The 13,528-nt window shown below is 36.8% G+C and overlaps 1 protein-coding gene across 1 annotated transcript in view; it reads left to right on the top strand.

Moving 5' to 3' along the window:
- LOC110029909 overlaps window positions 1-13,142 on the top strand; it is a 36,850-nt gene extending 23,708 nt beyond the window's left edge. The window contains exon 5 of the mRNA XM_020732397.1: window positions 13,016-13,142. Within this exon, the coding sequence (XP_020588056.1) occupies window positions 13,016-13,054 (39 nt within the window). The 3' untranslated portion in view covers window positions 13,055-13,142. The remainder of the gene's footprint in view (window positions 1-13,015) is intronic.
- The last annotated feature ends 386 nt before the right edge of the window (window positions 13,143-13,528 follow it).

Genomic DNA, 13,528 nt, shown 5'->3' with positions numbered 1-13,528 from the left:
TTCCACTTTGAAAATGACTCCCTCTTAAGCGATGATTTTCAATGCCATTGCACATCATGCACTGAAAGTCTATTCAATTACATGGAGTCATTGTGAGAGTCACTCTTTAAAGTTGCTCAACTATAGTAGGTCGACATGATCCATAAAAGCACAAATTATTTGAACCATCTAATTGTAACCAATCCTTCTGTTTTAAAACTATTTGAGGGAGGATGAACGACATGGGACCAAAGTTGGATCCAATATATGATCAATCAAGCCTATCTTCAACCCAAAGCTTAACTTTATTTGTGAGGACCAACCACTTGGAATTTTATACCAGCACATTTTGGCTTATTCAATGCGGCTGCAGCTTTCTATCAAAGCTACTCTATTTATTGTGGGGGAAAATAGATTGAAGCTACTATGATTATTAAGAAATTTTTCTTTTTTTAAAGAAAAAATTGCATCAGTTTTCTTACAACTATCACATTCTAGCAGATTTGGTTGTCAAAAATTGTTTTTCACTATGAAAATTTCTGAGAAGCATTAAGAAAATTTTTGCCAAACAGGGTTCTAATAATATTTGGAAAGCAAAACAAGGAAAATGCTATCCCAAAGGGACTGTAAATCAAATTATTTTAAATTCTTCAGGCCTTTAATACTTAACCTTTGACAGATCAAGCTTTTCTTTGGTTTTTTTTTTTTTTTTTTTTTTTTTTTTTGTGTGAGTATTTCAAAGCTTGGTTAATACCTAAAATATATCAGTAATGCTTGAACTCAGAGCTAAGATGAAGATGACTGTCAGTTTAAATTGAGATGGCATTACAAAAGCAACTCAGGTTCACCCCTTAGAACTAAAGCTGATAGTAACGTTAGATTGAAGTGTTGTAGCAGCGGCTAGTGCATGCATGTTATGTTAAACGAGCTTAGGATTTATCTGGCTTGGTTCAATGTCCAGCTCGTTTTAACTTCACATGGATCATTTTGAAATTCTCATGGCCTCTAATAAAAACAATTTAATTTGTACCCGCTGACTGATTTGACCATACTTTGTTCAATTATTTGAAACCCCGTTAAACACACAGTGAACTAACTGCAGCTTTTGATTCGTTATTGGTTATTGATTCAGGTAGTTTAGAGGAGAGTTTTAAAAGCGTAGATTTTTGAAATTTTTTCTTGGCAGATATGGCAATGGGATGTAAGATGGTTTCAAGATATAAACAAGATGCAAACTAAAACTAAAAGATTATATAACATGTAAGATATCAAGCGTGCATAAGTATAAATTTGGAGTTAAATTTTAAGGGCCTTAGATTCAGCGGGTGCGATGAACTAGATTTGGGCAGCGGCATATTTTTGGATGCAACTTTACACAAAAAATCTTATAATCTATTTGTTTGGTACTTTTGGATCAAAGAGGAAGAATTTCAATAGAAAGGAAAGCAATAACCTAAGTCATTGCTATATACAGATCAACTGTAAAGGCTGGCATTTGCTATATTTTAGAGTGTATTTGCAATGAATGATTATAATCTAAGGATTTTCATAATATTGCCTTTATTTGTTTTCTTTTTCTTTTTTTTGCTGAATAGCATACCTGACTTTAAACTGCCTCTTTGCTACCGCATCATTATATAGAGCGACAAATTCAATTTAGCTTCTCCCAATATGTTTTAAACGACCAGCTAGGATATGCAATAGTAGTATAAGTGTTTACACAAGTAATTTCAGTAGTTATATGAGTCACTGCTTTATATTTGTCCTCAATACTTGATCTTGGAATAGACACATGCTTGCTACTTTTCCATGGTGGATTTTGTCCAAAAAAGATATTATGTCACCCCGTGACCCAACTCCAATTATTTGTTTATTTAGCATCAAAATAAGCTATCACTTGGAAGGTGATATATTTATCTTCTCTAACAAGCACAATACCATGATTTATAGATTCTTTCGCATATTGCGTTATTTTTCTTTATGGATGTGCATTTGAATTTTTTTTGGTTCATTTCTTTTGTCTTGGTGCTCAGAGTGGCAGGAGTTAGATGATTCAAAGGACACCAATAATGCATGAATAAAAGAGCATTTAGACCTTTAACCATATGAACTAGGTTGGATTAGCCCCTTGTTAGGCTTTGACAAGTACTATAAGAAATATTCAATGGCCTTTATGGTTGACATCCTTTCCTATGCCCACTATAGTTCGCCTTCAAGCTCGGTGCATCTAGACTTCAGTCCTGAATACCCACATTCGAGTACCTCCGCCCACTGTTGATTGACCTCGTAGCTGGATAGCATGGTAACCATGGAGTTGTTATTCTTTATTTTTTTATAGCACATGGCTAGGAACTAATGTTGCTCATCAAATTTGGCTTGACGGGCCTTCACTTTTCTTTTTATCTTGCCAGGTTCTTTATGCACATTGCTTATTTTTGAATTAGTATTGGCGTATTCTCCAATCACATTTTTATGACATTTTGCCAAAAAAATAAACAAATTGTCATGACGACGCTTGCACGTGCATGACAGAGAGATATAGTTCCGTGAAGGGCACATTCAGAACCTCCATATTTATGGAAGCGTATTGAATGGCCGGTCTGAGCTATTACGCCAAAGGGAGCATCTCTTTAGAAGCCTCGTACTAGTCGTTTGATAGATCAACCCGAGCCAACAATCCTTCTTTACTTATGCTAAGAACCTCCTTTTCCTCCTCTCTGCTGAAGTCTACTTAGAGAGGAGGCTAGGTTTACTCGGGAGTTTCGGTGATTGCTTTGCCCTTCTTTTTTTGGGCAAATTTTTCTTTATTTAATTTGGTAGTCTCCTCCACTCTCCCACCTGGCAAGTATGACCTAAGATAGAAGGTCTCAGAATTACTTCAAGATTGTCAATATTCTTCATCCCAAAGACTACCTCCCTATTGGAAATTAAAAAAAAAAAGAAAATACACCTAGAGTTCCGAACCTCACTACCTCCCAATTTAGCTCCCGCTCCCTCACACCAAAATAGCAAAGAAAGACAATTCAAAACAAGAGATCGCTATGAAGAAGACCTCAACAAGTCAATCATAGTTTACTTTGGCACCCAACTCCTTATAAGCATACTGATCTTCTTTCTTTATAAGGAATTCAACAACTTCTCTCTCCAGTGGTGGAGTGTCGAATATTTGAGCTAACAAAATAACTTTTCACAAAGAATGATGGAAATAATGTTACGAGTGAGTGTCTTCCCCTCAAATTACTAGTTCAAAAAGATTTTTACATACAAATCGAGCTTCTTCAAATTGGAGAATCTTTTCTCAATGCCAGCATCATGACTTCATCCAGTCTGAATGGTTGAGGCTTACTTGCAATCGGCCACCCCATTGCATAGGATGCAAAGTTTTATTTTAGCTTCCAATCTTTGATCCGACTCTCCAGACTAGATAGCTTGATACTTATTCTGGAGATGGGACGAATCTACCATCATACGATTTGATAGTAAAAACGAGGCAAAATAGTGGTATGGACCAGGGGATCCCATGCCTCATAAACAATCTCCATTATCATTGCAAACGAGTTTGACATAACCGTGCGAGGATGATTGAAGATCTCAACCAACTCGTTGTAGATACAACTTGAGCCTGAATTGGTCCTCGTAGAAAAGTTCATCTTCATAGGTGGTTTTGGGGAACTCTCCCTTCTTTGCGGCTCGAAGCTTGATCGATCTATCAAGCACAAAATCAAGTTATGTCAGACTGATATCACCCTTTTAGAACTTGAATTGCCTAGAGAACTCGAGCCTTATAAATATCTTGTTGCTACCAAAGATTGAAGAACTCATTTCTTCCATAAAACACTAAGGTTTTCATGAAAGATGATAAATTGTAAAAACTAAGAGACAAAGCTAGGATTTATTGTAAAGAAGATGATATGTTTTTTAAAACCTATCTCGAGCAACTATTAAAATTGAGAGAAATGATAACAGGGGTAGAATCATAAAGATATAGTTTCGTATTTGAAATATCGTGCCTATATCATGAAGAGAAACTAAAGCCATGAGTTATGATCAAAAGTTAACTAGTTTTTTCTTGTTATATGGAGTGTCACATAATCATTACAACCAGGCTAATACAAACAACCCGTCTAATACATTAAGGGTGGTCATCTGGGTTTACAAATGGGAAGAAAAATTGAAAACTTGGGTCTAAAGTGGATTCAACAGGGGTCTAGCTTGTCTATATCAACTGCTTCAACTTGAACTCACCAATCATTAGTTAGTCTGAATGAATTCATTCTAAGTATCTCTAGAATATCGAAAGCTTATCATTCTTATCTACCATGTCCTTCAATTGGTGGAAAACATTCCTCAACTCAATTATCTCACCCTTCAACACAAATAAATGTTGTTGGAGTTTGACCTTGTTCACTATGAAGGACAAATTCAAAATTTCTAGCTCGAAAGAGAGCTCTTTAATTTTCTCGCATCCTCAAAATTCACGCTAGCCCATAGAAGCATAGAGGTCGTAAGCATGAAACCAAATTGGTCGTAAGTGTAAATGTGCATATATTGTCACTCGGTTCAGTTAATTTGTCTATGAACCGATCTGGTTTATTTTGCTCTTACTTAGCCGTGGTTTAGTTATTGGTTTGGTTGTTTTGTAATCTATAAATATGATAGACTGTCTACATCTTATGTGCGGTTTTAATATAAAATTAATTTCTTTTCTATGTTCTTCTTCCCACATTCATTTTATTTCATGGTATCAGAGCATCAGCCTCTCAATAATCTCTTTCCCTGGCGAACTATTCCCGGTGAATTTTTACACTAAGCTTGTCTCTATGGCTGTTCTATACTGCAATCTTTCTGTAGGTGTATTTCTATCATCTTATTTCTTCTGTTGATATCTGTCTTTAATTTTTGCCGACAAGAATATTTCGGTTCTCAATCTTTTGGGTAATCTCATTTCTTCTCTCTTCGACCGTTTCTCTCATGAGTACCCACTTCATGCAATTCCCTTCCCATTGATTGCCCAATTCCTATCCAACTAAATTTTTGTTGGGTAACATTAAAAAAGTCATCTCAGCAGCCCTTACTGCTGACAATCATTTCATTTGGAAGGCACAAGTGTTGAAACTTTTTCGTGCCAATGGGTATGATGGATTCCTTGATGTTTTCTGCTGTTTTCCTAATAAATTCCTCCAAGATTCTTCAGGAACTAATATACCTAACTCTGCTTATAGCAAAATAAACCATATCGGTTCATAGACAAATGAATTGAACTGGGAGACAATATAAAGACGACAATTCTATATCTGTTGGAAATGACCAACAACTTCCTATTGCTCATATTGGTCAAGGTCTACTTCCTACACCCACTCGTAAGCTTTTGCTTTCTAATATTTATAATGTACCTAACTTAGCATAGAATGTACTTTTTGCTCATAAGTTAACTACTCAAAATTCTTACATCATAATATTGCTAGCGGTTATTCAATTAAGGATGTGCAGACCGACAGACTTCTCCTTGAAGGACCATGCATTCCAGGGTTGTACCAAATTCGACTTCCTCCAACCGAGTCCAACACTCCCTCAGAACTAGTTGTCATATCCGTCCAACATGTAGTAGATCTTTGGCACAGGCGTCTTGCACACCCCCACAATCATATTCAACAAGTATTAGCTTCTAGACTACAACATGTTAGTCCCAAAACATCTTGTACATCATGTAATTTGTCTAAAAATTACCCTTCACCAAATCCCATACCAGGGCTATGACACCTTTGCAAATCATTCATTCCGATGTATGGGGACCTTCCCTGCCTCTTCTCATTAAAATTATAAATACTATGTCATTTTTGTTGATGATTTTTCTCGCTTTACTTGGGTATACTTGCTTCAACATAAAAATGACGCTTTTACTAAATTTTAAGAATTTAAATGCTTTGTTGAAAATCAACTCAACTCCTGAAAAATTCTTAGAACTGACGGTGGAGGTGAATATTGCATCTCTAATTTTAATAATTATCTTGCTCAATTTGACATTCAACGTCAATATACGTCTCTGTACACTCCCAAACAAAATGGTGTTGTCGAATGAAAACATTGACATCCTATGGAAACGGTTCACACCCTCTTACATGATGCTCATTTACCTCATCTCTAGGCCAATACTATTCTAGGTGCTTGTTAACTTATCGATCACTTACCAACCAAAAAGCTCCACTATAAGTCACCATATGAAATTTTATTTCATAACAGCCGATTTATCAACACTTAAAAATATTCGGTTGTAAATCCTTCTCTATAGAATGCATTTTTCTTGGCTATGCGCCTTGTCAAAAAGGTTACAACTAACTCGATACTTTTACCAATAAAGTTTACATCTCTTGTCATGTCATATTCAATGAACATGTTTTTTCCTATCAGCATCAAACAATTCTTGCTTCACAACATAATCAGCCTTCGTTATCTATTCCTCCACTCTTTTTGGTTTCGTCCACTGCTATTCTGCCGAATCATTCTCCTCATAATTACTCCAACCGAACAACACCTCATTTGCACAATTCTGCTGTCTTTGGTCCCGTCGTTCATGAACCCCACTCAACTATGACCCTTTACTTGTTCCTTCACCTTCTCCTCCCTCACACCCTATGCACTAGAACTAAATCTGACAATATTAAATCTCGCCAAATTCTCAATCTTATGCATAAAAAAACTAATGTTCCCTCTACTTACACAATGACCGTTCAACATAAACATTGGAGAAAAGCTATGTCATCTGAATTTCAAGCTTTACACGATCAAGGGATATGAGAATAGGTACTTCTCACATCTCAGTATGACATTCTTGGTCGCAGGTGGATCTTTAAAACTAAACTCAATTCAAATGGGACAGTGACTCGGTACAAGGCTTGATTTGTGGCTCAGGGGTTCAAACAATAGGAAGGCAAAGGCTATGTTGACACATTCAACTCGGTTGCCAACATTACTACGATTCGGGCCTTTCTTACCCTTGTCATTGCTTACAAGTAGCAAATTCTTCATCTTGATGTTTCCAACACATTTCTTCATGGTGATCTACATGAGATTGTCAACATGAAACAACCTCAAGGGTTTCTGATCAACTTCATCCTACTTGTGTTTGTAAACTCAAAAAGGCTATTTACAGACTTAAGCAAGCACCTCGTCAGTGGCATCACACACTCACTTCATATCTTCAGTCTTTTAACTTTCATGTCAGCTTAGCCGATCCTTCTCTCTTTAGCCACCATTCCAACAACACTCGTATCTATCCTATGACCTATGTGAATGATATTTCAATAACCGGAAATGACTCCCATACTATTGATACTATTCTTCAAATTTTACACAACAAATTTAAAATGAAGACACTCGGCTCCATCTCTAAGTTTCTCGGCATACAAGCCTCTCATACTTCCTATGGTCTACATCTAAATCAAGCAACCTACTACGCTCAACAAATTCTTCATATGTCAGGAATGGAAAATTTTAAACCTGTGCAAAATTCAACCAATACCAGATAGTCTTCAAATTTCTCTGATTATACGTTACTTCACGATCCTTCTTTTTATCGTAAGCTAATTAATTCTTTTTGGTACCTGACTCTCATGCAACCTGATATAACTTATGCGGTCAACCACTCCAGTCAAACTAAGCATCAACCAACTCAAAAAACAACTTTTTGCAGTTGAAGCGTATCTTGAGATATTTACAAGGCACTATTCACCTTGGATTACCAATCATTCAAGAATAATTAGAATATACCGCTTTTGTTGATGCTGATTGGGTTGGTGATCCTACAGATCGGAAATCGACTACCGATTTCTGTATGTCTTGGGTCCACACTTATTTCTTGGACAATTAAAAAACAAAACGCTATCGCTTGTTCCTCTACCGAAGCCGAATATCGAGCTCTTGCTAGAAGGGTGATAGAGATCGTCAAAACTTTCAAATTACTTCTACTGCTCTTACATCTCTCTATTGTGACAATACTGTCAAAGTTTTTAGAAAAATAGGTTGAAATTTGAATAGGCTTGATGAATTTTCCCTTCGCTTTCATTCCATTAAATAATAATCTTACAATTTATTTTAGGTACAAAATATTCTGCATATTCTATTTTAGGTAACCTAATAATACACTAATAATACATATTTCTAATAATAATACATATTTCTAATCTAAATATTCATCTAAAAGAGAAATAAATCAGAATAAAGACATTGGAAATGAGGAAACTTCTAATTATAGAAAACTTTTAATTTAGCTGTCTGATTTCTATCCTTCCTGATTGATATCCCCCCTCAAATTGATGCCGACTGATCAAAAAATATGAATTTGCCAACAAGAAGCTGATAACATTGTCGAGACAAAAAATTCTCAAGCTGCCGAAACCGAGTGTCAAAGCTTGAGATTGTTGAAGCCTAAGAATGCCGAAACCCAAAAGTGCTGAAGCCAAAAAATGCCAAAGCCCAAAAATGCTGAAACCCAAAAGACCGAAGCCTGAGAGTGCCGAAGCCTAAAAATGCGGAAGCCCAAAAGTGTCGAAACCCGAGAGACTGAAGCCTAAAAATGCCGAAACTCAAAAGTGTCGAAGCTCGAGAGGCCGAAACCTGAGAGTGCCGAAACCCAAGAGGGCCGAAGCCCAAGAGTGCCGAAGCCAAAGTTTTGTCGAAGCATATAAGATCTATGGTTTGCCGAAGTCGAAGCCATTGATCTAGGAATGAGTGCCAAAGCAGAAGCCAAGGAGGACGAAGCCAAGCGTAAGAAGCAGTCGAAGATGTCACAGAAGCAGCGATGCCTAGTGAAGAAAATCCGAATCGAACGAATAATAATACAAACATAACAGCTCTTCTCAACCCAAGAATCCTTGTATTTCACAATGAATGGATTTTGCATTTCAGAATAAGTTTCATCTTCTTCAACACATAATTCTTCATACAGCTTATTCACGCAAATCGATAAAAATTTTTCGCTAAACTGAAGCATCATCCATGAATTCATCAGAACTCGTATTCTTCCTGCAATTCCTCAATCTCCAAAGCCCTAGAAACAAAGGAGGAAAGAGAAAAGGAACCAGAAGAAGAAGAAGAAGCTGAAAGTCCAACAAGCAACTCCAGAAAAACCCCAAATATAAACCCATGATTCTCCTTCCCATTCGCCCTAATAAACCAAACAAAAAATTCAACCAATTTCTCCCATTCCTTGACCCTATTAGCCTCCACCATCTCCTCCATCAAAACTCTAAAATCCCTCGACGGGTCCTCCGAATCAACAGTCATCGCGATGCTCTGTTTGAACAGGACTTCACCGACCAATTTCGATTTCACCATGATCGACGAGCTGGTCTCACCGGGATCGAAGAAGAGCCGATCGGATCGCAGCCGTCGAATGAAATTCTCGACGGAGTCGTACAAATCGCCGAAAACGGAGGTTGCGGAGAAGCTCTTGATTTCTTCTTCGGTGAAGGTGAGGAAGGAGTCGTGAGAGTCGAAGTAGATGGAGTTTACTGTCTTGAAGATGTCGTGGACGTAGCCGAGGGGGATTTTCATCGAAAACCCCAAAACTTTATCCATTGTCTTTCTCGTTCCGACTGTGGTGCATATGAAGAAGACGAGGGTTTTAGACAAAGCAGGCGGGCGGGAATAAGGCGAAAAAATAGTTCCTCCCTTCCCGCAAGAAGGTCGGCGGGAAGGGAGGCTTGATGGTCCTTCAACGATTATCAATGGTTAGGGCAAAATTTTGGTTCTGATACCATATCAAAGTTTTGATAAAAATAGGCTGAAATCTAAATAGGCTCGATGCCTTTTCCCTTCGTTTTCATTCCATTAAATAATAATTTTACAATCTATTTTAGGTACAAAATATTCTGCATATTCTATGTTAGGTAACCTAATAATACATATTTCTAATCTAAATATTCAGCTAAAAGAGAAATAAATCAAAATAAAGATATTGGAAATAAGGAAGCTTCTAATTATAGAAAACTCTTAATTTAGCTGTCTGATCTCCATCCTTCCTGATTGAAAAATACCTCTGCTACAGCACTTGCCAATAATCCGGTGTTCCACGTCTATACAAAGCACATAGAGATCGATTGTCACTATACTTAAGAGAATGTATCAAAAATAAAATTCTTATGGTTTTTCATATCAATATCATTGATCAACTTGTTGATGTCTTCACCAAATCTATTCCCAATTCTCGGTTCAAGTCTCTTGGCAACAAACTAACAATCTTCGACAAAGATCGTCATTTTGAAGGGGGATGTTAATGTACATATATCGTCATCCGGTTCAGCTCATCTGTCTATGAACCGGTTTGGTTTATTTTGCATCTACTTAGCTGTCGTTTAGTTGTTGGTTTGGTTGTTTTGTAATCTATAAATAGTATAGATTATGTACATCTTATGTGTTTTTCTAATATAGATTTAATTTCTTTCTTCTGTTCTTCTTTCCACATTCATTTTATTTCATTAAGCACTTCAACCAGTCACAATCCACAAAGTGGACTCAAAGTAGATGTACCTGTTGTAGGCGAGTTGCCGTCCATGGCTGCAGAAACATCCTTTTCAACTGGGGGAAGAGTGAGTTCTCCCCTTAACCCACGGCCCCAAAAAGCCGAATGCCTCGTTTTTTTTTAACTTGCCCCTCATCCATTGGAGCACGCTAGTCAACCATGGGATCTTCACACACGAGGTCAATGAACGTGAACTGAACTGTGAAATCTATTCAAATTTTTAGAATTCTCAATAGATTGCCTTCTTATATGTATCACCCCTCATACAATCTGACCTTGACTCCCAATTGATATGTAAGAGACATACCGCTCATTCCTTGGCGGGCACCATATCTATCTCAAGTGGAACCTCTGTTGGAACCATGACATCAATAGTGTGAGGTTTGAAAGAGATTCCCACCTGAGAAACCACAACCATTACTTCAACAAAATTAGTCATATTATCTCTCTTTTCATATCTACCTTCTTTCTTTCACTTCATGGACAACCCTTCTAAGAGTCAATTAGAAGGAATCGGGATCTTTTCCTGCTAGATGTTTTTCATTTTTATGCCAAGAAAGACAGGCTAGAGAGCGAATATGAGAAGGAAAAAGGAGAACATATGATGAGAATGGTTCAGCAAGCCACCCTTTCCCCATATTTATTGAGAAATGACAAAGGGTCCGAACTCCGAGTTAGTATTAAATCATTAATTAACATTGATAATCCATTGGTTATTAGTTTAAATTGAAGTTATCATTCTTTTTTTTTTGTTTGCAGCTTCACTAACAAAGAAATAAAAGATTCAAGAAATTAAATATGCGTAGCGACTAGTCAATCCAGCAAGGTAGATCGGCTAGAATATTTGTTTAAACAACTCTTCTAGAATAAGCAGCCAATGCTACTCGACCAAGTAGCTCAGCGAACTCGCCTAAAACTGTTATCCCGACTTGCATAACAAACTCAATAATAAGTTCCTTCAGACTATTAGGAGGATCTACATTTGATTTTTATTGATTTTAAAAAGGCTTATGATAAGGTTTTAAGAGATGTCCTTTGGAACGTTCTTGAGAAGAAAGATGTTGATATGACTTAAATTCAAGTCATTAAAGATATGCATACTTGAGTTGTTCTTGTGTTCGAACTGAAGGAGGATTGACCAACTATTTTCCTATTTCTATTGGATTACATCAAGGATCTGCTTTAAGCTCATATCTTTTTGCTTTAGTTATGGATGGTCTTACTGGACATTTACAAGATGATGTACCTTGGTGTATACTTTTTGCTGATGATATCCTTCTCGTGGATAAGACGAGAGAAAAAGCCTAGGAAAAACTTGAATTATGGAGGTCTACATTGGAGTTTAAAGACCTTCATTTGGGTAGAACTAAAATTGAATATGTGGAATGTAATTTTAGTAGTAGTAGCTCTAGTTACAGAAGTGTAATTTTTGGTGATCAAATTATTAAAAGGTGTGATTGATTTAGATATCTCGGGTCTGTTGTTCAAAGCGATGGTGATATAGATGGGGATGTTAATAGTTGAATTCAAGTTGGTTGGTTGAAATGGAGGAATGTTTCTGACCTTTTTTGTGATAGTAAAGTACCGCTTAGATTAAAAGGAAAATTTTATATGAGGGTGATGAGATCTTCAATGCTCTATTGTGTTGAATGTTGGCCTTTAAAAGAGAAGCATAATAGTAAGTTAAGTGTTGCCAATGATTAAGTGGATGAGTGGCTTTGCACGAGAGACAAAATGCGAAATGAATATATCTGTGATAGGGTTGATGTAGCTCCAGTGACGGACAAAATTAGAGAGAGTCGTCTTAAAAGGTTTGGTCAAATTAAACGTCGACCATCTGTTGATCCGATTAGGAGAGTAGATATTTTAGATTCGACTTATGTTAAGAAATACAGAGATAGACATAGGAAGACTTGGGCTTATTGTATAAAAAAAGATCTCAATTTATTAGAACTAAATGAAAATATGACACTAAATAAGACGCAATGGAGAAAAAGAATTCATGTAGCCGACCCCACGTGGTGGGATTAAGTTTTTGTTGTTGATGTTGTTGTATATGTCGGCAGGTATGTTATTGAAGACAAAACATATAATAGAGCATTTATGCCAAAAAAATGTCTCTGAAGAGTGGCGTTACAAGAGGTTATAATAATGGGCATGTCATTTAATGACAAATCGCTCAAGACGGTTAGCCCATATGACTTGTCCAGGTCGAAAGATCAGATAAAAGATAAATCATGTAACTCTTGATATTTGCATTAATGAGAATATGTAATGAATCTCACAGACATATCCATCCTTAAATCAGGGTGACATCTGCAGTGTAAGTGGACTTTCTTCCCGGATATTGAGGGCACTCCTAATTTTCCAATCCATTTTGATGCTTATCATTTCCTTCTAAAAACTTCTCTTTATTCAATTAGTCAACTAATTTCTGACAGAAAAAAACACATTAAAGATTATCGGACTGTTCCCATCTTTCTGATATGATCGTGGAAACAACTTGTTCCTCTGCAGGTCTCCAATGTATGTGAAGTACGCAACAATGGATGCTGAAACTCGCACCATTCGAGAGGCTGATGGCATTTTCAGCCTCATTTCATTCGATCTTAAAACTGCTCATTGCGTCTTGGGTTTAGCAGACGTGAAGATAAACAGAGACAAGGCAGGGAAGGGGAGGCCGCTGAGCAAGAAACAAAGGCAATGGCGGCTGCAAATACCATTCGATTCTTTGCGTCTTGTTCGCTTGCACTCGGATTTCTGAAAGCAAAACATTTTGGTGGCTCATATACCTATACAATTACTATGTATTTACATATCTAACTCCTAAATTTCAATTTATACCACCCAAATCTTTAATATTTAACTTTTAAGATGTGAAATACACCTTTTTCACGCACAAGGTGATGTGTTTGTTAAACATTAATGTTGCAGGTGTTAGATATGCATATACATAAGAATTGGGTGGTATGTATGTATATCTTCCTAAAATCTAAAGCCTTTTAGTGCCCATATGTAGGGCTATCAACT

The sequence above is a fragment of the Phalaenopsis equestris genome, unplaced genomic scaffold (genome assembly GCF_001263595.1).
Source record: "Phalaenopsis equestris unplaced genomic scaffold, ASM126359v1 Scaffold000609, whole genome shotgun sequence".
Taxonomy (NCBI): domain Eukaryota; kingdom Viridiplantae; phylum Streptophyta; class Magnoliopsida; order Asparagales; family Orchidaceae; genus Phalaenopsis; species Phalaenopsis equestris.
Note: the sequence above shows the minus strand (reverse complement) of the source record. Positions and strands in the feature narration are given on the sequence as shown.